This window comes from Lepidochelys kempii, chromosome 10, assembly GCF_965140265.1.
Source record: "Lepidochelys kempii isolate rLepKem1 chromosome 10, rLepKem1.hap2, whole genome shotgun sequence".
Classification (NCBI taxonomy): Eukaryota; Metazoa; Chordata; order Testudines; family Cheloniidae; genus Lepidochelys; species Lepidochelys kempii.
The window spans coordinates 63,380,713-63,407,529 of record NC_133265.1 but is presented as its reverse complement, the minus strand read 5'-3'; the positions used below and the strand labels follow the sequence as shown (position 1 = coordinate 63,407,529).

At 39.0% G+C, this 26,817-nt stretch overlaps 2 protein-coding genes across 10 annotated transcripts in view; one reads left to right on the top strand and one right to left on the bottom strand.

The window, feature by feature from the left end:
- DMXL2 (Dmx like 2) overlaps positions 1-18,722 on the top strand; it is a 105,304-nt gene extending 86,582 nt beyond the window's left edge. For 4 of the 6 annotated variants that reach the window (XM_073303879.1, XM_073303880.1, XM_073303876.1 and 1 more), the window contains 12 exons: positions 1,134-1,251; positions 2,106-2,168; positions 2,570-2,656; positions 2,764-2,885; positions 4,257-4,395; positions 5,517-5,577; positions 5,703-5,830; positions 10,335-10,412; positions 11,121-11,212; positions 12,677-12,729; positions 14,879-15,096; positions 17,232-18,722. In XM_073303879.1, the coding sequence (XP_073159980.1) occupies positions 1,134-1,251; positions 2,106-2,168; positions 2,570-2,656; positions 2,764-2,885; positions 4,257-4,395; positions 5,517-5,577; positions 5,703-5,830; positions 10,335-10,412; positions 11,121-11,212; positions 12,677-12,729; positions 14,879-15,096; positions 17,232-17,441 (1,369 nt within the window). In that variant the 3' untranslated portion in view covers positions 17,442-18,722. The remainder of the gene's footprint in view (positions 1-1,133; positions 1,252-2,105; positions 2,169-2,569; positions 2,657-2,763; positions 2,886-4,256; positions 4,396-5,516; positions 5,578-5,702; positions 5,831-10,334; positions 10,413-11,120; positions 11,213-12,676; positions 12,730-14,878; positions 15,097-17,231) is intronic. The other 2 variants (XM_073303878.1, XM_073303877.1) reach the window with 2 other exon arrangements.
- A 3,519-nt stretch (positions 18,723-22,241) lies between these two features.
- Positions 22,242-26,817, bottom strand: part of GLDN (gliomedin) — a 34,811-nt gene continuing 30,235 nt past the window's right edge. For all 4 annotated transcript variants that reach the window (XM_073303886.1, XM_073303887.1, XM_073303888.1 and 1 more), the window contains 2 exons: positions 25,411-25,561; positions 22,242-23,097 (listed from right to left, as the gene is read on the bottom strand). In XM_073303886.1, the coding sequence (XP_073159987.1) occupies positions 22,638-23,097; positions 25,411-25,561 (611 nt within the window). In that variant the 3' untranslated portion in view covers positions 22,242-22,637. The remainder of the gene's footprint in view (positions 23,098-25,410; positions 25,562-26,817) is intronic.

Below are 26,817 nucleotides of genomic sequence, written 5' to 3'. Positions count from 1 at the left end.
ACGTTGGCAATTTTAATACTATTTTTGTTTAGTGAGCATTTTGATTGCTTGAACCCCCAATATGAAGCTGTGTACTGCCATCTCTAATACTGACTTGTGCATAGGGTCACTGAATTAAAAAGCTAGTTTTTAGAATATAGCCAAGGCTAGTACTGTATGCATAGGCAATTACAAATTGAAACCTTCTACCAGGCAGATTAGATGCTACATTATATATTCAAAAACATACAAATGAATAAAATATTAAGAATCCATGTATACTTATTTATATCTATTACAGTCACTTATGAGATACTTTGATAATTAAGAATATGCAATATGAAAACATTTCATTTTAGTATATTGCAAATGATATTTGCCATTTGTCACATGCTAAATAGCTCCATCATTTTTGAAAAAAATACTTGCTCATGAAAAACCAATAAAAATCTTACATTGCCATTTGATAGCTTTGACCAGTAAACACCACATTAAAGTGTTTAACTTAAATAGTAAAAACTGTAGTCATAGTAATTTGCAGTGTTTATGGAACTGCAAAAAAGGACACACTCATTTTGAATACTGTTGTTTCACAGGCTTATTTACAGTCTTGCAGCAGAATTTGACAGCTCCACATCGTACCTCATTTAAATGTATATAAAATAAGGCTTCAAATGATATATGATGTGTGTGCACTTGAGGAGGGCGCGTACATTACACTCCAAAAATATGGCCCATTTTGGAGAATTGCCAAACACCTTTTGAATATTAGAAGAAATATGTAAAAGCATTTTACATGATTTATTTGTGTCATCCTGGTGCCACAATTGTAATATGAGAGTAACTTCACCACAGTGTAAATATATTAATGTATGTGAATCAAGGAAACAAGTTCTGGCCCACAATCCCTTTGAATTCAGTAGCTCTGTGTAATGTGGTATCACAGAGGAAGTCCAGGAAAGTTTTTATTCCTTATGACTTGTCTTGGATAGAACACAGAGCATACAAATCCATCATTTTGTTTCACACTGAATTGCATCTAAAATGGTTTGGAGTCTCTTCACATTTTTGTCCACATTTAATTATATTATGACCATGATGAATTTTATATTGAAAATTATATTTAAAAAAAACCAAACATTTTTTTCTTTCAGATCAAGGGATTATTCATCACTTCCAGTTAAAAGACTATGGCATTTTCTTGTGAAACAAGAACTTCTTCAGGAGACCTTCATAAGATATATATTCACTAAGAAAAGAAAGCAAAGTGAGGTAAACAAAACTAATAATTCAAAGGCTTTTTTACATTTCCTTAATCTTTAAGTGTCTCCATTCTAATTTTTGTTTTAATATTTTCATTTTGGTTGGCATTTCAGTTTCCTGTTTTTCACTTCAGCAATGTTTAATAAACAGCATGCTATCATGGTGATTTTAAAAGTACAAATCAACTAAAAATGTATATTCTTGGACAAGGCATAGCTGAGTTTACAATGCAGTATATATATTTAAAAACATTTTATTTTGCTATAGGATAACAGTAATAAATTAATTGAGTATTGTTGAATCTCTGTGGCTTGTCATATATAATATATTTAAACAAATAATTTCTCATTTCAATATATGTATATATGCATGTGTAATATATACATATACATAATATTATATAGTGATATATAATATTGATTTTTATGACTATCATAATTACAACTGAAATTAGTTGCAATTAAATTTAAACCTTGATGTGTAACAAACTGGAAACAAGTGTACTACTTACTGTCTTAAAACTTCCTGTAAGTATGAAGTTTGTGTGTGTGTTGCTCCTCCTTTTATTTGTGTCATACATTTTTTTAAAAGAAAAGGATATAAATTTATTTGCAAGTCTAATAAAATTGTGGGATAAGTACTTTTTATACCATACATTTTGTGTTCATCTAAGAGGCATTACATTAAGTGAGTTTGTTTAGATTCCTGTCTTAGTTTCTGTGCCTTTTATAAAAAATTACAAACACATTTGTCATCATTTACTGAGAGGGGTGGCCTTTTAAAGCTAGTTTGGAATGTTTCATTCTTTTTTTATATTTGTTTGTGCATGTGTTTTGTGTTTGTGACTGTGTGGTGTTATGTAGTCTGTAGAAGATCGTGTGGAGCAGGTCAAACAAAACTGCGTAGCAGAAGATCACAAAAACAAGGTAGTATCCCTTCTCCCAAACCTTTAGCACATTCTTAAAAGTTCTGTGGGACTGGCTGTTCTTTTCTAATATGACTGACAGAAGCTAAATGTTCTATGTAGTCTCTGTGTGGCAGACTCTTAATCAGTGCATTAACTTTGGATGTCCTATGATTGGGATAAGTGAACCCCTTGTAAATTGTGTTACTCACACAACTTGTGGGGGGTTTTTAAACTTTAAAATATACAATTTTTGGCTTTTAGAACACCAGTGAGTGCAAAAAGTCTGAAGTTTAGCTTCCTAACCAATGCTGAGGCCACTGAACTTTTCTTGCATGAATTTCTATAGATTTTGCGGTCTGTCCATACCACTACAAAACATTGTTTATACACCAGTTAAAATTACCTGTCAATGTTTTGTAGGTTGAAGCAGATCTCGGCTACCCAGGGGGAAAAGCAAAAATAATTCACAAAGAGTCTGATATGATAATGGCATTTGCAGTTAATAAGGTAAAAGCCAATAACATTACTACTAACTGTGTTATTAAATCACTGTGTTTGTGTTGCTCTAAGTTCTTAATTAAAATTAGTGTATGTTATCTGTTTGTACTCTGCAGGCAAACAGTAGTGAAATTGTTTTAGCATCTACACATGATGTGCAAGAACTTGATGTTTCAGCTCTGTTGGCTGCTCAGTCATTTATATGGATTGGGGAAGAATATGACAGAGAATCTAAAAGGTTAGTTTTTCTTTCTTTGCAATTATATTTAAGGTAACTTTTTACTTTGACAGTATAGACACAAGTGCAGATAGTTCACATTTTTGTTGTTATCAATAATAAAACATACACACTTCTTCCATAGATCTCAAAGCACTTTAAAGGCAGCTAAGTACCATTATCCTCATTTTATAGATGGGGAAATGGAGGCACAAAGTTTTGAGTGACTTGCCCAAGGTCACACAGTTTGTTCAAAGCAGGCCCACTGACAGGGGCAAAGGGGGCAGGCAATTTAAAAAGGCCCAGGGGCCCGTGGTGGCCGGAAGCCCTGGGCCCTTTTAAATAGCCCAGGCAGGCCGCAGGGCTTCTAGGTGCGCGCTACTGCTCTGGGTCCCGCACTTTGGGGGGCCCCCGAGGGCTGGTGTGATTGGCCAGCACAGTCAGTCCCAGAAGTGACAGATGTGTCACTTCCGCCTCAGGCCCTGCATCCCTGTAGAGACGGCGCTGGCCCTGAGGCCTGGAATTGCTGTCGGCAGGCCTGTCACAGTGTCAAGATTAACTGCACCTTTGGAATTTCCCCGCTCTTGGTTTTCCTGGAGGGCACCCACTTTCACCCACCCATTTCAGGGTCCCATCTGTCACAGCTCCACGTAGTGGTGACCTACATCTTTCCCCCTGCAAACAGAATATTTAGGCTTGCAGTCCCTTGTGATTTCCCCAGCAGGTCTGACTAGGGTCCAGCATCTGTGGTTAACTTTTTTCTAGGGGCTACAATGGTGTACACCAATTACCAACCACCCTTTAAAGCAAAATACATTTATTTTTAGGGTAAAAGCGTTACAGAGAAAACATCTAAACACAATAAGTTCCTATACGCGTGCTAAATGCTTACCAACAGTCACCTATCAGGCTTTGGGGGTCTTAGTAAGCTGAAGTCCTTCCAACCCTTCCACATGGGTTTGGGGCCCCCATTGGACAGAAGGTCTGTCCATTTGCTGAATCAAAATGAAGGCCCCATGACAATTTAAACTCAATCTTTTTACACCAAAAGACTTTCTCTGACTGCTGGTCTCTGAAAATCCCATTTGAACCAGTATATGCAAGCCTCTCTGGAGGAGTTTACAACCTGAATGATTAATTACCATTCCCCCTCCCCACCACCACCTAGAGGCACTGTGGTAGCCCTTCCCTCTGGAGTTGCATACAGTCCCTGGCCCACAATGATACATAAACCATTTGTAAACTTAATATAATATGATATGATCTCTGAAGATATAGCATGCAGTTGCAATCTGTCACAGCCACTATTACTTAAAAAAAAAAAAGATGAACAGCAAAATGTAACAGTTATAAAGTGTTACACTGGTATATATATATATTTTTTTTTTACAGTTCAGATGACCTTGACTTCCGTGGTTCTACCACAACACTCACTCAGTCAAGTGCACCATCATTTGGAGTGAATCAGATGCAGCCGTCTTCACCGATGCCATGGTTAGGTAGCGGACAAACTAGCACTGGAGCTGGTGTGGTATGCAGTTTGTTTTGTTCGCTATTTATATAGTTAGTTAATAGAAAGATCTACACTCAGAAGCACGCTTTCATTTTATTTCATTGGATGGTCATAGGATAATCATCAGCTGGCAAAATAATGCCAAACTAATTAAATATTCTCTTACATTAATAATTTTGGGTTGGTATGCCTATAACTTACTTGTTTCATCAATCAATGAATAGTATAAATTATGTTCCCACACTTCTTAGAAAATAAATCTCCAAAAGTTTTTTTTTTCTTGCACAATAGATTAATCTACTGAATTCCTACATGTATTTTGATTGTATAAATCAGGGGTGGCCAACCTGTGGCTTCAGAGCCACATGCGGCTCTTCAGAAGTTAATATGCAGCTCCTTGTATAGGCACCGACTTTAGGGCTGGGGCTACTGGCGCCAACTTTCCAATGTGCCGGGGGGTACTCATTGCTCAACCCCGGCTCTGCCACAAGTTCTTCCCCCACTCCACCCCCTCCCATTCCGTCCCCTGAGCCCGCTGTGCCCTCGCTCCTCCCCCCTCCCCACCTCCTGCATTCCATGAAACAGCTGATTGGGAGGTGCGGGCATGAAGGGGGAGGCACTGATTGGTGGGGCTGCCAGTGCGTGGGAGGGGGCAGGAAAGCTCATGGGGGGCTGATGATGTATTACTGTGGCTCTTTGGCAATGTACATTGGTAAATTCTGGCTCCTTCTCAGGCTGGCCACCCCTGGTTTAAATTAATACCCTACCATTATTATCTTTCTCCGTGACAGATTTTTTTTTTTAAATGCCAATTGAAAGGCAATATGTAACTTTTGTTTCAGATCTCAAATCTGAAAAGCATTTAAGTACAGGGTCCTTCAGTGGGACATGCCTAAAGTTGAGCGCATGCTTAAGTGCTGTCCTGACTAGGAATCCTTTGCTGAATTCAGTCCTTAGTTGTTGTGTTGCAACTAAAAGTAATTGGATCAGAGTATGGTTAACAATTAACCATCTATAGGTAGAGGACAAAGAGACAGTTCATTGTGTAGTAATATATACAATATCCTGAGTTCATTTATGTTTTCCAAACTTGTTCAAAAGTAGTTAATCTTTGAATGTGATATTTCTTTTATATGAAGCTCATTAAAAGAAATCTGAATAATGTCAAGAGAATGGCTTCACATCCAGTCCATCAGTATTGTAAGTAATTTCTGTTTAACAATGTGAAAGTGAAAAATGTATTTGTTTTTCAAAACATAATACAGAATAAATGTTATGATATTTTCCTGTTGATTAATAAATCAACTATATTTCCCTTTCCCCAGATCTCACAGGAGCCCAAGATGGTAGCGTTCGAATGTTTGAATGGACAAGGCCACAGCAGCTGATATGCTTCCGACAAGCTGGCAACGCAAGGGTTACTAGAATGTATTTCAATTCCCAGGGCAATAAGGTTAGTCCTCCCCAAATATGGGTTTTTCTGCCTCTTCTTTTTAAATGAACATTTGATTGTACTGTGGACACCTTAGCCAGTTTTTAAACTAGGGGAGCACAAAAATGTTTAGAGTGTGTTAGAATGTAGAAGAGATTTGGTTCAGCACATATAAAATACAGAATACAATCTAGCAAACACAAATTGTTAAAGCTACATGTGGATATTTAAGGTCAGACACTCTTCAAATATACATTTACTGCTGTATTGAATAAGCAACTTTCACTATTCATATTAATGACCATTGTAGAGACTAACTACTTTGACTAATCCTAGAAATAGTTATTACCATGAGTAATCCAACTTTAAGTCACTGGAGCTACTCACTTAGTAATAATTTTTGTAGAAACAGGTCCTTATTTAGATGCATAAAGCCTCATTTAGCAGGAGCCAAGCTGTCAACCCCTTGCTCTCAGTGGTGAACAATTACTCATCTAAATATGAGTAATGGGTTCAACATTTTGACCTTAAATAGGATTTTGATGAAGGGCAACCAATCTGGGAGATGGCCACATTGTCAATGATTGAGTATACAAAACAAATATGGAATATTATGGCAGCATATATCCTCATAGTACTGTACAGAAACTCGTCCAAAAAAACGAACAAACAAACAAAAAAACCCTCTGATTTATACCTCCACTGTAGTCAGTCAAGCTCAATATTGAGGCTATTCCACCTTGCAGTTTTAAGTGCAGAGAGACGTTAGCACTAGTATTAAAGTGTTCAATTGAGAATCATAAGATATTTTTAGGAGAGTGGCATAAATACAATTACTAGATTTGTATTTTCTTTTTATAGTGAGCACATTTTGCAAAAGTCTCAGCAGAAAAGCTGTAGTATGATTACAAATATATTTTTGTTATTTCTGTGCTATAGAGATGCAGATGGCTCAAACTTTAAAAATCATTTGGGCTTGATTCAGTAGTGCTGTCTGTCTGCTTTGTGCTGCTCCACTGGAACAAAGAAGCTGTAAACATCCTTTAATTCTCCTCAACCTTGCGGAATCCTACAATGCACAGAGCCACCATTGTGACACATACTTCACTTCCTGTACCGGTCTATGGTGTTAGGATGCCCAGCTACCAGAATGGCTCTGAGGTCCTGTGAGCCACCAGACATTACTTAAAGCAGACTTCGGGCTGCTGTAACTTATATTGGTGGACTCAATCCTTGCCCAGACAGCCCAAGAATTGGAGAGTATAACAGTGGCTTTAAAGTCTTCTTCTCCCTCAGACTGAGGATTAGTATTTCAGGTAGGGAAAGAACATCAAGAGCAGAGGAGCCTCTAGACAGGAGACATGTTCTGGATTTCATTCAAATATCTGTACTGATTAAAAAAAAGAGAAAACAGAAGATATACTGGACTAACAGAACTGGTTTTGAAAGTTTTTCCTGTAAGGTGATAGTGATCCTAAGGAAATCATTTAATAGAAGTTACAAAGTGATGGTAACTGATTGATTATAGACCTAAGTAGAGCTCATTGAGAAAATGCCCCACAAAAATGTTTTGAGATTTCAAAAATATTCCCATTGTGCATTAGGACAGAACAGAGAACTTTCAACATTTTTCCCAAAAAAACAGAGTGACACCCAACCCAGAACAGAAGGGAGCCTCATGGTTAGGGCACTTAACATGGATGTGGGAGACCCAGTTGCAAGTCTCTGCACTGAATCAGACTTGCCCCAACTTGAACCTGGTCTCCCACAACTCAGGTGAGTGTCCTAAACACCATTCTGTTGGCTGTTCTGGAGTGGGTGTCTCTCTGGTGCAGACTAGAAATTCCGTTCTGGACCTGAGACATGTTCCTGCAAAAAGTGTCAACAAACTCGGCATTTTTCATTTAAAAAAAAAAAGAACAGTCAAAGTCACAGTCAGCTCTGAAGTGATAATGATTTGCAGGTCAGATAGTTGTGCATTCTTGACTGCCTCATCTGTATGTTCTTCCCACAAATCCATTGCCACTGGGACTACCAATTCCATTGCCAACATGCAAGCAACTTCCAAAAAGCCATCACTCTTTTAAGCCACTATACATTTCCTTCTCCATCTCAAAATTCTTCTAAATTTTAATTGGGCTGACATGCAAGATGGGTAGCACTCAGTCTTGGACCAGTGACAGATGGTGGCAGATTTTAGGACAAGGGCTATGTGGGTGAATGACCACAAGGGTGCCCAGTGTGGGTTTTAGGGTAATGGAGAGAGCTGTAGATGTATATTTGGTCCTGGCTGGAAAGCTGGAATGGCAGAGGGACACCTGAAAAGAAGTTGATGCTAGTGAATAGCTAGAGCTCCTTCCCCTTAGCCTGGACCAAGTCTGGCCAAAGAATCCCCTGCCTGAAAATGGAACTCACTGGAGTCCCTCCAGCATGTGTGATCTCCCCACAAACATAGGGCTAGGTTAGAAGTCTTGTGTATCCTGAACAATTTCTTTTGAACAGCCTCCAAATTCAACCAAAATCCTTCATTTATTGGACCCATTTATGTTTATTACACACACCAATTTCTGCCTGCTTCCCTTTTCTGAAGTAGGCGGATTCCTCTTCGCCATCGTTTTAATGTAAGATTAAAAAAGAGTAAGTGTTCATTCACGGATTCTTTCCTGCTGGCCATCTTGCAGAAGTGGGATTTATTCAAACTAGAGTAATTGCCAGCTGGCATCTCCTGCTCTGCTTCCTGGATAAGCTTAAGTCTTTGAAACACCTCACAGTACCAAACAAATATATTAAACCCTCCTGTTCAAAGGAGGAAGGTGCTTGGGGTTGAGCCCACTGTGGAGCCATTTAGGGAATAGGAGTCCTGTCTGGCCCCACCGTACACGGTGGAACAGGGGAGGGGATGGGAGGAGGAAAGTAATGTAAATGGAGCTCCCCTGGAAGCAAGTCTGTGGGGGTGGAGGGGCTCCAGAGGATTAAGAGGATCAGGAGGGAGGAAGTGACTCAGCAGGGAACAGATGCCCAGTTATAAGAAGGAAGTTGCCAAGCAGTTAAGAGGAATTTGCCAACCCCTCTTTTTTGTTTCCTGCAATAGCCATATCTTCTGATTTTTCAGGACTGGTTCTGTATATTTTACTGTGTATGTGAAGACAAACTAACTTTGTTTGACTTTGATTAACCTTATTACAACCTTAAGTGAATAAAAGTGACTTGCTGTGAATTAGGGATGTTTTGGCATCCCTCTAAGCCAGTTACAGGACAACAAAAAGGGTCATCCCAGAATCCCGGACAAGCCCCACATTTAGGGGCAGCTAGAAACATAAAACCACATCATGGAACTAATGAAGCCTGACTTTACAAGTACAGGGATTTGAATAGTATCAGTGAAATATTTTAAATGTTCTTTAAAACACTGTCTGTGAAGCACATACAGTGTACCAAAGTGTGATCTAAAGGTTTAATTGCTACTCATTTGTGTTGATCTGCAGAGCTCCCTGTGGCTTTGCCACACATAGTACAATGCAGTTATTGTATAATCATTCCTAAATCATTTTTATAGGACATCATGTGTTTGGTTTTTTTTAATTAAACTTGTTTCATTAGTGTGTTGGGGTATCAGGTCTAACATATGCTGAGGTATTTAAAATTAAAAATTTAAAAATAAAATCTACTTCAAACATATAGGAAATTTTTTTCAAAAGTACCAGAGTCCCAGTCTCAAAAGAGGGCTGCATCGTATAGGAACATTTCAAAGAGACTTAAGGCTTATCTGTTGGTGTGTGACAAGCCGGTGTTTGGACATACAGAGCACTAGCTTGCTGCGCACTAAATGGCTGTGTGGACCTTGCCACCGCACACTAGTAGTTCCATAGTGCGCCTTGGCCTAGCGCTGGGACTCGAACCAGACTCCCATGTGAATGTGCTAACAACTTGGCTATAGCTTTATTGTCACGCATTCTCTGGCCCAATGAATATTTAAGTATTTATACAAAGAGGAACAGCTTCAACAGGAGAGATTGTGGGACAGGCACCCTCGACTATCCTCTCGCTCAGTGGCAGGGCATTCACGTGAGCAATTGGAAATCTGAGTTGAAGTCCCTATTTCAAATCCGGCAGAGTGGGGATTTGAACCTGTTTGGGTTGCCGGGGGGAAAGGCCTAGTTTATGAATCCTTCTAGGGTTTAAGCATGGAGCCACTCAGCAGCATCAGGATGTAGCTGGCTTTTTGCACGCTCATGGATAGAAGTTTAGGCACCAGCTGAGCAGAGTTTTTGAGGTTCTAAATTTTGGACTTAGGCCTAAAGCCACAAAAGGATTTAGGTGCCTAAGTGCCCAAGTCACATTTGAAAATGAAACTTAAGAGTCTTGAATCACATAAGTGCCTTTCAGAATTTTACCCACTGTATTTAAATATACATGCAGCTATTTCAGCTTCTTGTTAAATATCACAAAAGTGATGAAAAGGTAAGACTGGCCACTGGAGACCTTTTCAGCAGTTTATAGAATAAATGAAATTATTTTCTTGCAGTGTGGCGTGGCGGATGGAGAGGGATATTTAAGTATTTGGCAAGTCAACCAAATTGTATCTAATCCTAAACCATATCTGGTACGTAATAAAATCATTCTTTCTTTTTATAGGAGAAATGTTTAGGAACCAAGACTGAGTGTCTCTTACTTTACAAAGCTTCAAACAGGTCAAAAGCAGGTTCAGATAACGTTCAGATTCTTGATTAATGTTTTTCTCTGCTGTGCTAATTGGCAGACTGTCAAAACAAGTATAGTGTTTGATGGACACAGCTTTGAAGAATTCATTTCAGGAGTAAACAACAAGCTGTAATGTGATGACAGATGTAACCTAAGCATTGTCCTTGAATTTACTAAGACTGAAATCTATTGTAGTGCACATCAAGCTTTTTAAAAAAAAACAAAAAAAACCCACACTTCACTCTTCTCAATTCTTTGCTGTTAATTATACAGCACACAAAGCCAGCACTTAATTGTGAATTCAAATTGATAAAACATACTGTACTCTGTATTTGTCACAGTTTAATTACATAGTGAATTATTTTTGAATTTTTCTTAATACTAGAATTTCTAATAAAAATTTATCTTTTTGTTCTCTGCACTTTCAGTGTTGCTTCCTGTAGGGATTTTAGTAATGAATCAAAGTAATCAGAGTTTGTATTTAAAGTCCTTGCTAGTGATATGCCATTAGTAGAAATACATATGACTAAATATATTTAAGTTGTTAGAAACTTTGATGTATAGGTGATAAGATTGCATCTTGGTGATAGTTTTTTGTTTCATTTTATAGAGTTGGCAGTGTCACACTAAAACCACAAGTGACTTTGCGTTCATTACCTCTTCAAGTCTAGTGGCTACATCCGGGCAGTCCAACGATAACAGGTGTGGTAAATTGTGGAAGAAAACAAGTCCTTACTCTGCGTTTGTTAGCAACAAGCCAGAGGCAGTTTATTATGAGCAATTGCAAGGAAAGACTGCGGTCGGACAGGGGTTCCCCCGACCTTAGGCAGACCTTCCCCCTACAAGCAGTAAAAGACAAGTATTTATACCTTCCTGTTACCTACGTCAACGGCTAACGTTGTCAGTTTGTTTATATAAACTCCCTCCGGACGCTACCTTATCTCAAGGTTTCTGCCTAAAGCAGTATTCCATCCTTATCAGCTAAAAGTAGAGGCAAAAACAGCATTTAAAAGTAGAAGCGAAAACAGCATCTTCTACAACTCTCGCGTTTTTAGGGTTTTTTCTTTCTTAATTTCTCAATTAGTAAAAACATCTACCCTCAGACCCACCTTATTTTCTTTCTTTTTTGCTTCTTCAGTATGCAGTCAAAAATAGATAAAAATATCTAGGCTGAGAAGTGAAAGGCTTTCAGCAAAGCTACCTGAAACAGATCTTTGGATCTTGAAGCCAGAATTTTGAAGCCCAGTGTTCTAAACGCTGTTGAATTCCCTTACTAGCTGTATGTGCATGGCTGCCTGCTTGTGTGTCACTCCTTCAGTTACTTTCCTTCTGCAGACTGGTTCACCTTATTCTGTTGGCTTCTCAAAGTTCCTTATCACTAAGTGCTAAATTATCCTTTTTCCTCCTTTAATTAAATACATATTATTGAGATCTACTGCCTGGAACCAAGGGTTTTTGACTGAGCACCTCTTTTTGTTTTATCTCCTCTTCTGGTTTCATTTCTAATGTGGCTGTCTTTATCATTACTCAGAGGTCTCCATACATCCCAACTGCAACTCGTTCTGACGGGTACATTTGTACTGGGTTGGGGAGGAGCTTATTTAGTAAATGCAGGAGGCAATCCTTGTTATGATATTGAATGGCGTGTATGTTTCCCAGCCTTCCTGTAAGACTAACAACAAGGGCTTGTCTACATGTGTTTTAGTCCACACTAGCGTGTTGTGCACTAACACCTGGTGCACACTAAAAGTTCCCTGTTGCATATTAATGTAGTCCTGTTTCAAATTGTACTATGTTGATGTGCACTAGAGAACTCTTAGTGTGCAGGATCAGGGGTCCACATGGGCCAGTCAGTGCACAACACGGTAATGCAGACTAAAGTTTAAACCTCTCCAGTGCAGACCAAAGCACTGTGTAGAGAAGCCCTTAGCCTTCAAGGAAGGCAGAGTCAAGCATAGTCCCCAATGGGGATTTCAAAGTTTTTCAAAGACTTGAATGACTCAATCAACTGGAGTTAGGCTCTTAACTGTCATTTGTGCTTTTGCATGTCTTCCCCCTGTGACTGCGAAGGTCCTGCACAAGTCCTCCTCATCTTCTAAGTGACCCATACTAGCCCAGGGATCATTTAGCAAGTTGCCATCATGACTTGTTTTGTTTTTCCACCAGAAATGTGTGCTTGTGGGACACTTTGGTATCCCCTGGTAACAGTCTCATTCACGGTAAGTACTGCACTAAAACATATTTCGGTTTTTTAATGGTTAAAGAAGCAAGTGGGATTTGTGCGTGGATTTTGAGAGGAAAATTTCATATGGGGCTAGACTAAACATCTATATTACAAGTTAATCAGTGCAATACCAGTACTGCTGAGTGTCTTGAAACAGTAGATTTTATGGCCTCCAACATGAGTCTACTTTTGTACATACCAAAATGTGTAAAAAAAAAAAAAAAAAAAAGCATCAGAAAAGGTCACATGCAAGGCCATCTTGTGAAGGTGTTTATAAAGGGTTAAATATTTGAATGCAGCTGTTCGATTTTGGCACCGAATGTTCAAATTTTTTAGTCATCATTAACAACAGGTCCATAAGTCTGCATATAGACCTCTCCTGAAACTGGCAGTTAATTAGAGCTTTCAGCACTGCTTTGAAGCAGGGGAGCTGTATGTTGGTGGTTGTGACTAAGAAGTTACAGGGCCTGTCCCAAAGAGCTTTACAGTCTAATTCAGGCATGATGCCCACTTAAGTTTAACAAACAAGGTCAAGGATGGACACAAGAGTTACAGGAAAGATTGTATGGTTGGGAAGTTGTATGTGTATCTATCTTGACGGTATAGAATGTTCCATGATGGATTTTTTCCTCTTCATGTTAATATAAATTGTGACGAAAGAGGATTTATTTTTGAGGTCTTTGGAGTGAGGGAAGCTGCAAGGATGGGAAAGATTAGATGGAGTGATTACGGTGAAAAGGGGGGAAAGTCCAGCAACAGAGGAGTTGTGATTGTGGGAAAGGAGCAGCATGAGGGAAGGACATGCAGCCAAGAGAAAATGTAATAGTCTGAAAGGGGATTCTGATGTCAGGATATTGCTCCCTGTGCTACTTGATGTTGATCAGCTGAAGAGTGAAGGGCTCAGAGTGGGGCCTTGTTTTAGACCATCATTAGCTCCTCCATTGATGTTCTTATCCACATAACCAGTAAAGATAACTGCCTTGGACTTGGTGTTTATAAAGGGTTTATAAACTTTTCTTTATTCTTTATTCTGCTTGTTGGGGAATGAAGACCTTTGGGGCTGGAGTCTTTTTATATGCCACATACAGTAGAAAGAGGCTGATAGACTTGACTGTGCCTGATATGGTGAGTGCTTAGCCACCTGCCAGCCATCTTATAACCCAGGCTGGGTCTAAGTTTAGAAAGGAATTATGTTATTGGCTGCCAGACATTGTAGAGTCAGTCTTCTGGTGCCACGTTAGCAAGCCAGCTCTGATTGTGAAGGACAGCTCTGAGTATTGTGCTCATAGACGCATCTTGGAATACCATGAGTGTATATTGGTACAACAAAGCAAATCTAATTTAGCATTTGCGGTTAACCCTGTGTTTTAACAACGGATGTTTTTGTTTCATGAATGTATTTGCCTCTGTCTAGTACTTTCATCTTTTACTTCAACAACTCAGAATTGAACTTGTGCTTAAATTTTCTTGTCTTAAAACATTTTTTTAATAAGTATGCATGTAGCTAGTAATCACTGCATTTGCTCAAGCAGCTATACATGCGAGTTACAGGCAAATTTTTTAACACATTTAAAAAATATGGGCTGTAAAATGTAGTTAGTTTCTGTACGATGTCACAGAAGTATTGGATCTCAGTTTTAAGAGAAAATGAACGAAGCAGAGGTCCTGTGGAGAAAATAGCGTTTGATCCCATAACTGAAGATCATCATAATGCATGCACACAAGATGGCTGAATTAAGTTTGCACAACCTTTTTTTGGCATTTTCTAACTGAGTGCTCCGCTTTACAACTTCCATATTTTTATTAGAGTTTTTTTAATGTAATTTAACATACAGTATGAATTTTATATTTTCTCAATTTTTATAATTTCAACTAGGGATGTGTGTTTAAACTATAAATCAAAATTAACTGATTAAAGGAATAATAGAATCCATCTCACTCTTAGTTCTCCTGGCTCTGCAGCTCTAATGAGTGTAAAGAGTTATTGTTATGCATGTAGCAGATATGACTGTATACACACACCCTCAAAAGGAGCATATCTATGGAGTAAAAAACTGCCAGTCACCTTTCAGACTAGAACTGTACTTTAAAATTGAAGACTACACAAGACTACAGATCTGTAACAATTTTACAATGTGTCTCAGCCTTCACTTGTCATGATCATGGTGCCACAGTGCTTCAGTATGCACCTAAGCAGCAACTGTTGATTTCTGGAGGCAGAAAAGGATGTGTCTGCATCTTTGACATCCGACAGAGACAAATCCTGCATACCTTCCAAGCGCATGACTCTGCTATTAAGGCTCTTTCGCTAGATCCTTCTGAAGAATACTTTGCAACAGGCTCAGCAGAAGGTAACATGAAGGTAAGATTATTGAAGTGACTGAATTTTTATATGAATTTTACATAGAGAAAGCACAGTGCATTATGCTGATTTATCTTAATTTATTATGGTCTTCCTTTCTGAATATGTTCTTGTTTTCCTTTGGATTTCTTTTGCCTGCAACAGTGCTATAGTAATTGTTAAAAAACAGCCAGCTTGATCTATAGGGTAGTCACAGTAGCTGTATAACATCAAATTCTAAATAAGAATTTTAACTAGTTGTATTGGGGTAGTGCCTAGGAACTCCAGTCGTGGGCCAGTACGCAATTCTGCTTAGACACTGCAAAAGCACACTCCCTGTCCCACAGTGTTTGCAATCTGAATACAAGAGGAAAGACAATAGGTGAATGCAACAGAGAGAGAGCGTGCAGAAGCTTTGCCTTAGCTAAACCATGCTACAGAGGTGCAGTATGTTTTATAGTCAGATAAGACAGGTTTCAGAGTAACAGCCGTGTTAGTCTGTATTCGCAAAAAGAAAAGGAGTACTTGTGGCACCTTAGAGACTAACCAATTTATTTGAGCATGAGCTTTCGTGAGCTACAGCTCACTTCATCGGATGCATACTGTGGAAAGTATAGAAGATCTTTTTATACACACAAAGCATGAAAAAACGGGTGTTTACCACTACAAAAGGTTTTCTCTCCGCCCACCCCACTCTCCTGCTGGTAGTAGCTTATCTAAAGTGATCACTCTCCTTACAATGTGTACGATAATCAAGTTGGGCCATTTTCAGCACAAATCCAGGGTTTAACAAGAACGTCTGGGGGTGGGGGGGTTAGGAAAAAACAAGGGGAAATAGGTTACCTTGCATAATGACTTAGCCACTCCCAGTCTCTATTCGAGCCTAAGTTAATTGTATCCAATTTGCAAATGAATTCCAATTCAACAGTCTCTCGCTGGAGTCTGGTTTTGAAGTTTTTTTGTTTTAATATCACAACTTTCATGTCTGTAATCGCGTGACCAGAGAGATTGAAGTGTTCTCTGACTGGTTTATGAATGTTATAATTCTTGACATCTGATTTGTGTCCATTTATTCTTTTACGTAGAGACTGTCCAGTTTGACCAGTGTACTTGGCAGAGGGGCATTGCTGGCACACGATGGCATATATCACATTGGTGGATGTGCAGGTGAACAAGCCTCTGATAGTGTGGCTGATGTTATTAGGCCCTGTGATGGTGTCCCCTGAATAGATATGTGGGCACAGTTGGCAACGGGCTTTGTTGCAAGGATAAGTTCCTGGGTTAGTGGTTCTGTTGTGTGGTATGTGGTTGCTGGTGAGTATTTGCTTCAGGTTGGGGGGCTGTCTGTAGGCAAGGACTAGCCTGTCTCCCAAGATTTGTGAAGAGTGGGGTGGGGGGAGAAAAAACACCTTTTGTAGTGGTAAACACCCGTTTTTTCATGCTTTGTGTGTATAAAAAGATCTTCTATACTTTCCACAGTATGCATCCGATGAAGTGAGCTGTAGCTAACGAAAGCTTATGCTCAAATAAATTGGTTAGTCTCTAAGGTGCAACAAGTACTCCTTTTCTTTTAGTCAGAAAAGAGAACCCCTGCCTCCTAATGGCCTAAACCTACATCACTGAGCTTGAGGACTCTCCACACTTTGCAGAACTGGGTCCCAAGTCAGAAACTCATTATGCACCAGTGTTAATTAAATTTGAGCCAGATTCTGTGCCCCTATTCCAGCAGAGGGGAATTCTTAGCTGGCATAAAAGCAGTTTGTATGCCAGACACCCCTCCCATCTCCACTCCCATCATATGGAATAAATCAGAAGTGGGGGCATAGGGTGCGGCATGCAGGTAACAGAGAAGGCCAGGATGAGGTGGAGGAGAGCTCAGCTTCACTACATGAATTCACAGTTGGTGTATGGTCGCTTAAGAGACTATGGACAGCTGTCATCCATTAAAGCAGCCCCTAGGCTGCTCTAATTTATGCCAGTAAAAGAGCATCTTGAGAATCCTGGAGCTGTACAACTTCCTCTCTGACCATCCATATTTTCTCTCCCTTCTTCTGTGCTGAATGGGTTTTGATGCAGCAAAGGTTTTGATCCAGATTCTCAATAGAAAGGGCACATTTTAACCTCATTCTGTCTTGTCTGTCATTCTCTTAATATAGGTCTGGGGACTCACAGGCTACGGGTTAATTCATTCCTTTAAAAACGAACATGCCAAACAGTCCATATTCAGAAATATTGGTGCTGGAGTCATGCAGATTGAAACTGTGCAAGACAATCGCATCTTCTCCTGTGGAGCAGATGGCACACTGAAAATGAGAGTTCTACCTAATGCTTTCAACATCCCTGCAGGCATTTTTGACGTTCTGTAGATTTACGCTGTTTAGGCCTGTTTTCTATACAGTTCCGTTAAATAGCTACAATGCAGTAATATGCATTAATGAAAGGAATTATCGTACATTGCTTTCAGAGCAATTACTGCAGCATTAAATATTATATGAAACACAAAAAGACTGACTTTTAAAGCAGGGTTCTTGAGCACTGCATACATAGATTGGTGGGAATGGAAATGCATGTTGTGCATTGTAAAAAACAAAGAATAAAACCCATTGAAGTCATAGGTAGGTTAGTGCTCAATAACCTACAGCAAGCCTCCCTTAGTAAGTATCTTACACAGATTCTAACAGTAGCTGCAGACATATACAAGCACTGTGGCTAAATAAAGTCAATAAGCAGTGTGTAATGTGATTCAGGTTTTATTTTTCTTCCAGTTCTTGCCACTATGAAGCATGTCTACAACCACTCATTTAAAAAATAGCCTGTTGTAATGAAGGGTATTCAGAGTATGGAAGAATTTGTAGGCCAGGAAAGTGTAATAGATGCAAAAGCTGTGGAACAACGTGCAATGAAGAAAGTACTATGAGACACATGTATCGTTTTATGCTGATATTTTTACCAGGTAGTATTAAATACACAGTTGATACTATACATTGCACATGGACACGTTTTTAAAATGCAGTGTTTTCTTTATTTGCACATGACTTTTTCTTTGATGGCTGTTTTATATTTTGGAGATCTGCCTTTACATTAGAAATGTAATGTGAACATTAAATGTTTGTAGTGAAGAGAAACAGGTTTTTAGTTAGCTTTTAGTTTTGAAACTCTTATTTGTCCAGGGAAAACAAAGACTTCCTTAAATGAAGCTATAAAAGAGAATACCAATGTAACATACAATGCCACATTTCAGATAAATGTCAGGCTTTATGTGGCCAGCTAATAAATAGTTGATAAAACTGGTAATTTAAGTTATTACCGCAGCATATTATATAAACTATGCAGAGTTCAGTATTGTTTGCTTGTAATATACTAGCCACTGTTGTTACATTTAGATGTATTTTTCCGTGTAAACAAAAACCGTGTTCTTAATAAGATATTGGAATGGATGTCTGTGTATTTAAATGTTAACTAATTGTCCTACTTCTTCAATGAGAATTTTGGTGTCTGTGCTGCAATGTAAAATATAATGGGATAAAATGTACCTTTCTCCAAAGGGGATTTTAATTGCAGGTTGTGAAGTACGGATATGAAAGAAAAGGAAGTGTCATTTGTTAGTTTTACCTTTAAGTTAAATAAATTCCTTTTATTTCATGGAACAGGTTAGTTCCTATGCAGTCTTTTGTCTTGCACTTAAACAGACTTGTTGAAACTTCAGTATCATGATTAGATCTGTAGTCACCATTAGAGCTAAAATTGCCATTGGCAAGAGAAGAGGTTTGCCATCCGACTTCCTCTTGGGTTTCGCTGCTCCCAAGGGGTGCAAGATTAACAGAACTGAAGTTCACTTTCTACAGCACAGGCAGCTGCACTCCACTCTCTTCTTACATCATCCTGCCAGCACAGATTCGGTCACTTGGGTGAATTAATTCGCCTTCCTGCTTGTTCAGTCCTTGGGCTCTCTGATAAGGTTGCCCACAATGGTGTCAATTTGATGGAAACAGTAATTGGTCTGAGACCCCCTAGTTCATTTGACATGCCTCAGATCAGAAAAGTTTCCCTTTCCAGCCTGCATTAAATTTGTCCTAAAGGTGAAAGGTTTCCTAATCCTGCTGCTATTTTTCCTAGCCAGTGTCTCCTCAGTCAGTTTTTAATTACAGTAGTACTGGTAATAAATCCCAGCTCTAAAATGTGAAATTTAAAATAAGTATTTCATGTAGTCAAAATGAGCAAAACAAAAACATTCTAAATTTGTAGTTTAACAGCCTAAAGCTAAATTAAGTAGATTCAGTATATGTGATTCTTTTTAATATATTGAACTTGCAACTTGAGGATGTTACTCACAAAAATGAATTAAAATATAGTGCAGCAAATGACAATGATATTTAATGCTTCTGATATTGTTTCTGGCAGCAGTTCCTGCTTCATCTAACCACTACATATTTTGAAAAGGGTTAATATAACTCAAAGCAGGTTAATTACGTATCCGGGCACTTGTTACACACAACACTTTCAAACGATATCAAAGCATCTGACTTCAACTTACAATCATCAGAAAATCAAACTTCAGGTGGAAATGCATCCTTAGTACACCTACTTTGTTTTCACTGCCTATGGTTCAGTGATTATGTTCACAGCAAATACACTGAGCAACCTTCCCATTAAGATCACACTTTTTGTTGGGTTGGAGGTGGAAAATGTTATATGCAAGATCCCCCGCTCTATCTCTGGATAATTATTTTTACTATGGTTATGTGAAGATGAACTTTCAGCTGAAACCCATAAAGTCGAAGGAACTTTGAGTGAAGTTTAACAACAGATATATGTAGTCTTCATTCAGAAAGATTAAAATGAGCTTTAAACTATAGAGATCTGTTCTTCCCACCATTTGGGAATCAGTCATTGATGCAGTTAAGGAGGAAACATTGTGGTAGCTATGCTGATATAATTGATTAGAAACAGGGGAAGAATGTACTTATATGGAATTGAGATAGCCAGCAATTCATAGGGTGTTATTCTTGAGTAGAAATGCTCATTACTCTGCCCACTTGTATTTATTTTTTATGCTCCCTTTTTAAAAAAAAGTTAGTTGTTTACATAGTCACAATTCAATTCTTAAGAGAGAAAATACAGGAGTACACAGAACAAGTACTCCAGCTACAGTGCCCTTCACTCTAGTTCACCTTTACCTTGGAAGGTCTTTGGTGGGGTCCAACTGTGGTCAGTGAGCTCTGGCCTCCTTAAGCTCCTGAAACAGCTTCCAACAGCTTGAGGTGGTGAAAAATGACCAACAAAAAAACCCAGAGGGCCGCCCTCCTGTCCTTTTATAAACTACCAGTCTCCTGTGTCATGTGACTACCTAATCACTCTCAACAAGTGAGCATAGACCTCTACCAGGTGATGCCCCTGATAAACTAACTTCTGGTAGAAGTCAGCCTTTTGTCTAGGATCCTCCAATTATCGAGAACTATCAATATTTAACACTCGTACATTGTTAGCCCTGTGCTACTACCCCCCCCCCCTTGGGAAACATGGTGGTAAAAGGACATCAGAGAAAGAAAGCAACCAACCCCCACATTCAAAATGGTGTCTGCAGGCTGATACAAACAGATGTTCATAATTTCAACAGAATTCATTTGTTGTCCACATAAAATTTCCCCAAATCATCACAGAAAGCTGTTGCAAATACCCTACTGTAGAGAGTAAGATATCTTGTAGATGGCACATCACTATTTTGTGATGACTCTAAAAATATGAGTGATACTGAGAACATAACCCATTCAACAATGTTCCTTTGCCTGGTGTTTAATTTGAAAGGTTGGTGCTGACTTCTTTTCAGTGTGTGGGAGTTGAGATGGGCAGGGGCAAATTGCTAGTGAGGGTCACCTGCCTGTGCAGGTGGCTGCATTGATGGGGGAGGTTTCCATTCTGTAATGCATTTTAGGCCAAATTCTCAGTTTAACATAGTATAGGTCTGATAATCATATTCAATGTGCTTTGCTTTTTTTTACTGAGATATGCTCTAGCAGCTGGCCAGTACAGCAGTTCCTGGGAACTGTTGATTTGTTTTTATCAGCTTGTAAAGATACCAATGGATCTGAAGTTAATTAAATTCCTTCACACAGTGCTGCCGAACACATGGAAATTGAAACTCTGGCCTATTTGCCTTAAGCACAAAGGCCTGATTCGCCTCTGCCTTGCACTGTCATTTCTATCCATTTAAAAGTGGGTGTTAAATACTACCATTCTAATGTGGTAACATATTACACCCACTTTGCACAAGTGTGACTACATGACTATGCAGGGCTCAAGCCAGTGACGAATCCGGCTCAAGCAATAGGAACTGGAGCAGAGTTTCAAACATAGTAATTTAAACAAAAAGCTGCATAGTCTAGTTGCTAGTAGTCAAACTATTAAATACATTATTCTTCAAGGCCAAACAAACTTAATCCCTTCCAGCCTCTAAAATGTCATTTTTCCTAGTGATCAAGATCAAAAGTTCCTGGCTATATTTTCTTAGCTGCAACTATCATTTATTTGAATGCAATCCAAGACTAAAGTCAAGAAGGACAACCGGTTTCATCAACAAGCACGTTGACCAGTACATTCAGTCTCATTCAGAGTTTTAGGTGGTTGGTTTTTCTACAATATGCTAATCCAATGGTACAGTCTTCATTTGTGACTAGGAGTTTTGTGTAAATTTGGGCCAAATTTGTTGGAAGCATAGTAGGGCAAGTTACACGTCCATAAAATGGTGAGAAAGAGGAGGTTAGATCAAGATAAGCAATCAAAAAAATGTTAAATAAAAGGAGCTTCACCTGCCCTGGCTACATTTCCTGCTGTAGCACCTCCTCCCACAGAATACCTAACTTCACATTTCACTAGGAATCATTTACATCAACTCTGTATTTGCTTTTTGGTTATTTACTAGTTAGCCAGATTTGTCAAATTTCAGGATGCTTGCTTTTTTCTATTTTTTTTTCTATTTTGACTTATAAATATGGAATGAGTTTTTAATAAATTTATTACTTTTGTCTTTACGGTATTTACTTAAGTACAAAAATTACTGTTCCTGATCATTTTAATAACTGTTCATCAATTTTTTAAAAAATACCGCAACTAAGCAAAATTTAGAGTTGATGCAAAATATTAAATGCAAATGATACAAAGAAGCTTATTTGTAAACATTGTTTAGACATTTGTACTAAACTATAATCACTGACTAGAAGATAATTGCAAACAGTAATTGCAAATTAAGAGTAAAAACAGACCCTATTGAACATAGTATTGTAGACTAATCAGTATACAGTAGATATAATTATGGCCTGCATGGTAGGGAAAAAACAAAAATAAGTTTCTAACGCACAGCTCTTTCTCTATAAAGCCAAGAACTGCCTAAGTATATTTAAATGACACAAAGGGGTCTTGTCTCCCCTTTATGCACACACAAACAACCACTAACCTTCAATAGAAAATATGTGTGTATACTAAAGGGAGGAGATGTATAAGATATAGCTTTAAATAACCTACTTAGCCCAATATGGCCAGCATGGTGGATCATTTTAAAATAGCATTCAGCTGTCAAAATGTACAGGGTACTGCATTAAATAGCCATTCTCCCATGTATACAAGTCTCTATCTCTTAGACTATAGGAAAGCATAGCAAGAACAGATTGTGCCAATCTTAACTCAAAGCTTGCATCTATTTGCTTCTCTCTCAACAAATCAAAAGCAAAAGTTACCCTCATATCCTTAGTATCAGTAACATATAGCACTCCACATGCTATGAATGCATTGCCAGCTTTGGACTTGGGGTATGTAGTGTTGATATGTTGAACGACTGAAAATGTCTCTTCATCAATATGTGCTACAATGATATTTTCATCAATAATTGAGGCATAGATAATCCAAAGACCCTTTTCATCCACTGCCACGTTGAAGTACGTCTTGGAGTTAGAAAAGAGGTAGTGGCGACCATCGTGTAAGGCATTTTCAATTGTCAGGGTTCTGAATGATGCTGTATCAAGCTCAAATCTGAAAGAAACAAAATAAATATTTAAGATGCTTTTTTAAGAATTTTCTTTTCATACATAATTTGGATAAATTCTTAGTAATGAAGATGTCTCTCGGGAAGAACTGCCTTTCCTTTATAATTTTTTAAAAACAGGACAAAACCTTTGCTCAAAGTGTTTAGGATTTCCTGACAAAAATAATCGTGTGTGCTCATATCACGCTGCTTGTGCTTGTTAGGGAAAAAGCATCTCTCAGAGTTTAAATAAATACCATGATAATCCCATCAAAACAGTTAATAATCCTTCATCTGTTTTCCCTGGATGTCTGGTGAGAGCATCGTAACAAACCGGCACCCAACACTCACATCTCTTTCCTTTAGATTTGTGCCCTGTAAGCTGCCACCCCCAGTTCTGGTTTGGTATCAGAAGATCTTTTCTGGAATGAGGCACGAGAGAAAGGGACAAAACATTCTCATTAGAGGAGATCTGCCCCTGGAAAGACTGCCAGAGGAGATGAGACAAATCCAGAGTTTGATAACTTTTGGAAATGCTGCAAAACCTTGTTCTTTGATAAGGTTTTTCCAACAAAGCAACATTCGCAACATCCCCCAGCCAGCTCCCCCTACACTGAGTCCCTCACATAAAACTATGACCCCCCACAAGAAGAACTTTCTAGAACCCAAAAGGGAGAAGAGCTAGAGACTCTATGAAGTCCACTGAAGACTTTGCCAATCTATTCTGCATGGAAGTAGAATTTCTGCCTGAGGTACTAATAACTGAAAAGTGCGGTTGACAATACAAAGGCCATCTCTTAGCAGTAGGTACCCTATCATATTACATTGTCAAGATAAGTCGAGGTTGTTCAGGTAACAAAGTCTGAGAACATTTAAGGTGCAAGGAACTGGAAGCGTCTTTGGCAGAACAAACAATGTATGATCCCAGCAACCAGTTCACAGTCTTTTCTCACTGTATCCCTTTGATTAGGTGCCAGAGATACACACCTGCCTGGGGAGACACTTTAAAATACAATGGTGTTTTTGGCTCAGATCTCAGAGACTCAGCCGGAAACTTGAAAGCAGTTGGAATCTTTAACTTGTCCTTGAAGTCCATTTGCTTGGCTCTTCCCACAAGGCTGAATTTTGTTTTTGATTAGCACTGTCTGCTCAACTCCTCAATAAAAACTAACAAGACACAGATGTGGTGGCATGAGCAGTTCCAGGTTCAGACGTAGCAGAGGTGGGGTGGGAAAGCCATAGCAACTTTCTAATTATGTGCAATCACATTGTGAAGTCGGCACTCTACAAGGGAGCTTGTGGGCTCACCACGTTGCCTTGTAATCACCTGCCACCTAAGTACCGGTACATGGCAGTCTATGCTCAGCACAAGTTAGAGACCACTACTAGAAGCACTAGATTGCATGTGACTTTGTGACTGACCTACTGCACTGCCATGCATATGTGCCAACTTAACAAGAAGGCCTGGCATGCCAAGAAGCTCCTGTGCCAAAGGCAAGTTGCACTGTGTCCTACATTTCATAATTACGTGACGTGATGAACATGATCCAGGGGGGTGTCTGAAACAACAGACGATCAAGACAGTGGGCTGAACTTTCTCGGGGCCAGCTGAGTGGGAAAAGGAGGCTCTAAGCCACCTGTTCACCTCCCCTAGTCATGGGGCTGAACCAGTCCCTAGCATAAGGTAGGGCTTCCGTATGAGTGCTCTAATTTACACTGCTTTGAGACCTTTTTGCACCGCTGAAACAGCAGGGCTTGCCCCTGCGATGAAGATCTAGCTAGCTCAAAATAGTTAATGTTTGTAAAGACTGATTCATTTCCTTGCTTTCTTTCTCACATGCTTTTTCTGTGCCCTGATCCCATCATTAGACCTCCACTCCCCAGTTGGAGCCTCGTTAACTTCAGTGGGATTCTACCCAGGGCAGGGGTCCAACTGCAGGATCAGGGCCTAAATTTGTCAGAATGATACAAGTTATAAGATGAGAGCCTGTTGACAACTGATTCTCCTGTCACACATTGTGGGCTCCACCTCTGAATTTGGTGGCCATTTCTAGTAGCAGCTAATTGTTAGATACCACTATCCATTCACCTACCCTTCCTATCCACCCTCTCTTTCCATCCATAATCCCAAAAGAAACCCAAAGATACTATAGAACATGTAGACACAGAGAACGGAGTGTATTACCAAAAATGTTGGGGGGTTTCCCACTGAAGTTCATCTTTGCCCTTTTAATCTCCATTCACGTTCCCTTTTCTCATTACTTCTTGTGCCTTCCAACCAGGGGAATGCAAAGCTGCCATCAGGCTAATCTTTGACTTACTTCACAATGATACTGGTTCCTCCTTTTTGATAGTATAGACAGTTGTTATATATCACATGGCCACATCCATAAAAGATCCCCGGGAGGCTAATGATCCTGTAGCTGTCATTCAGCAATGCATTTGCATTCTCATATTCTTTTATGATGTTTCCTTAGAGGAGGGAAAAAAGGAAAGAAAACCAGCCAGTTGGTTTACTGAACTATCTGACATCTCTACTCTCATCCAGATACAATTCTATCAGAATCAAGTTCCTGTCAATCATAGCCACATTTTTTAACATTTCTCAGAGTGCTGGAACACAAAAACCCAGAGACAAAGCTCCATCTAAGACCAAATTATTGTGTTTATTATTCAACGTTTGTATTGTGGAAGCATCTGGATTCTCCAACAGTGGACTGGGACCCAGGTCACTCAGAATCCAGCCCATTTCCATGTTTTTCCTGTTCTCTCTCTTTTTTTTTCCCAATTTTTTTAAACCCTTAAACTTATGAGCCACAATTTAGGAAACTGAAGTCACAGGGAAATGGTAGGATTGATGTAAAAATGAACAAAAATAAGACATTAAAATTAGGCTTGGTTGAAAACTTTCCCTTTAAACTATTTTGACAGAAAATTGGATTTTTCAAATGAAGGAATTTTTTTGCAAAACTTTCTGCTTTCCACAATTATTTTAATTTTTTTTTGGTCAAAGCCCAAAAGCAGTTCAGCTGAAAAATGTTTGGTTTTCAGCCAAAATTTTTCCTCTTTCCACTGAAAAGTCAAAATTTTCCAAAGCCCTTCCACATTTTCCAAGCAGTGCTAGCGAATACCTTTCCTGAGGCTCCAATAGGTGTGTCCAGATATATTATGAAAGCAGATGAAGTTTTCAAAAAAATGTGACCGAGACTTGGAAAAATTGAGGCCTCCCTCCACTCACACTGATTCAAGTTTCAGAGTAACAGCCGTGTTAGTCTGTATTCGCAAAAAGAAAAGGAGTACTGTGAGCTGTAGCTCACGAAAGCTTATGCTCAAATAAATTGGTTAGTCTCTAAGGTACCACAAGTACTCCTTTTCTTTTTGATTCAAGTTTGTTGCTATTCTTCCAGAACTCTTCTGTTGGCTAAGGTGGGGTCACATGACCCTGTGAGCCAAGGTAAGGAAGTCACAGGAGAAAGTCATTGATGCTGTGGCACATTTAAGGCACAAAGGCCTTTTAAAAGGTTATACTAATAAATTATTAGGCAGACAATGAGGACTGTTCCAGCCCTAGTTTATAAGAAGAAAAAATTATACTACTTGGGTTTAAAAATAACCTCCACTGTGCAGTACTGCTCCTGGCTTTTCAACCTGTGGGGCAACAGACCTCCCCACTAAAGCTCACTTTCACTCATTACAGGTTTTTACACACCTATATTTCTAAAAATACT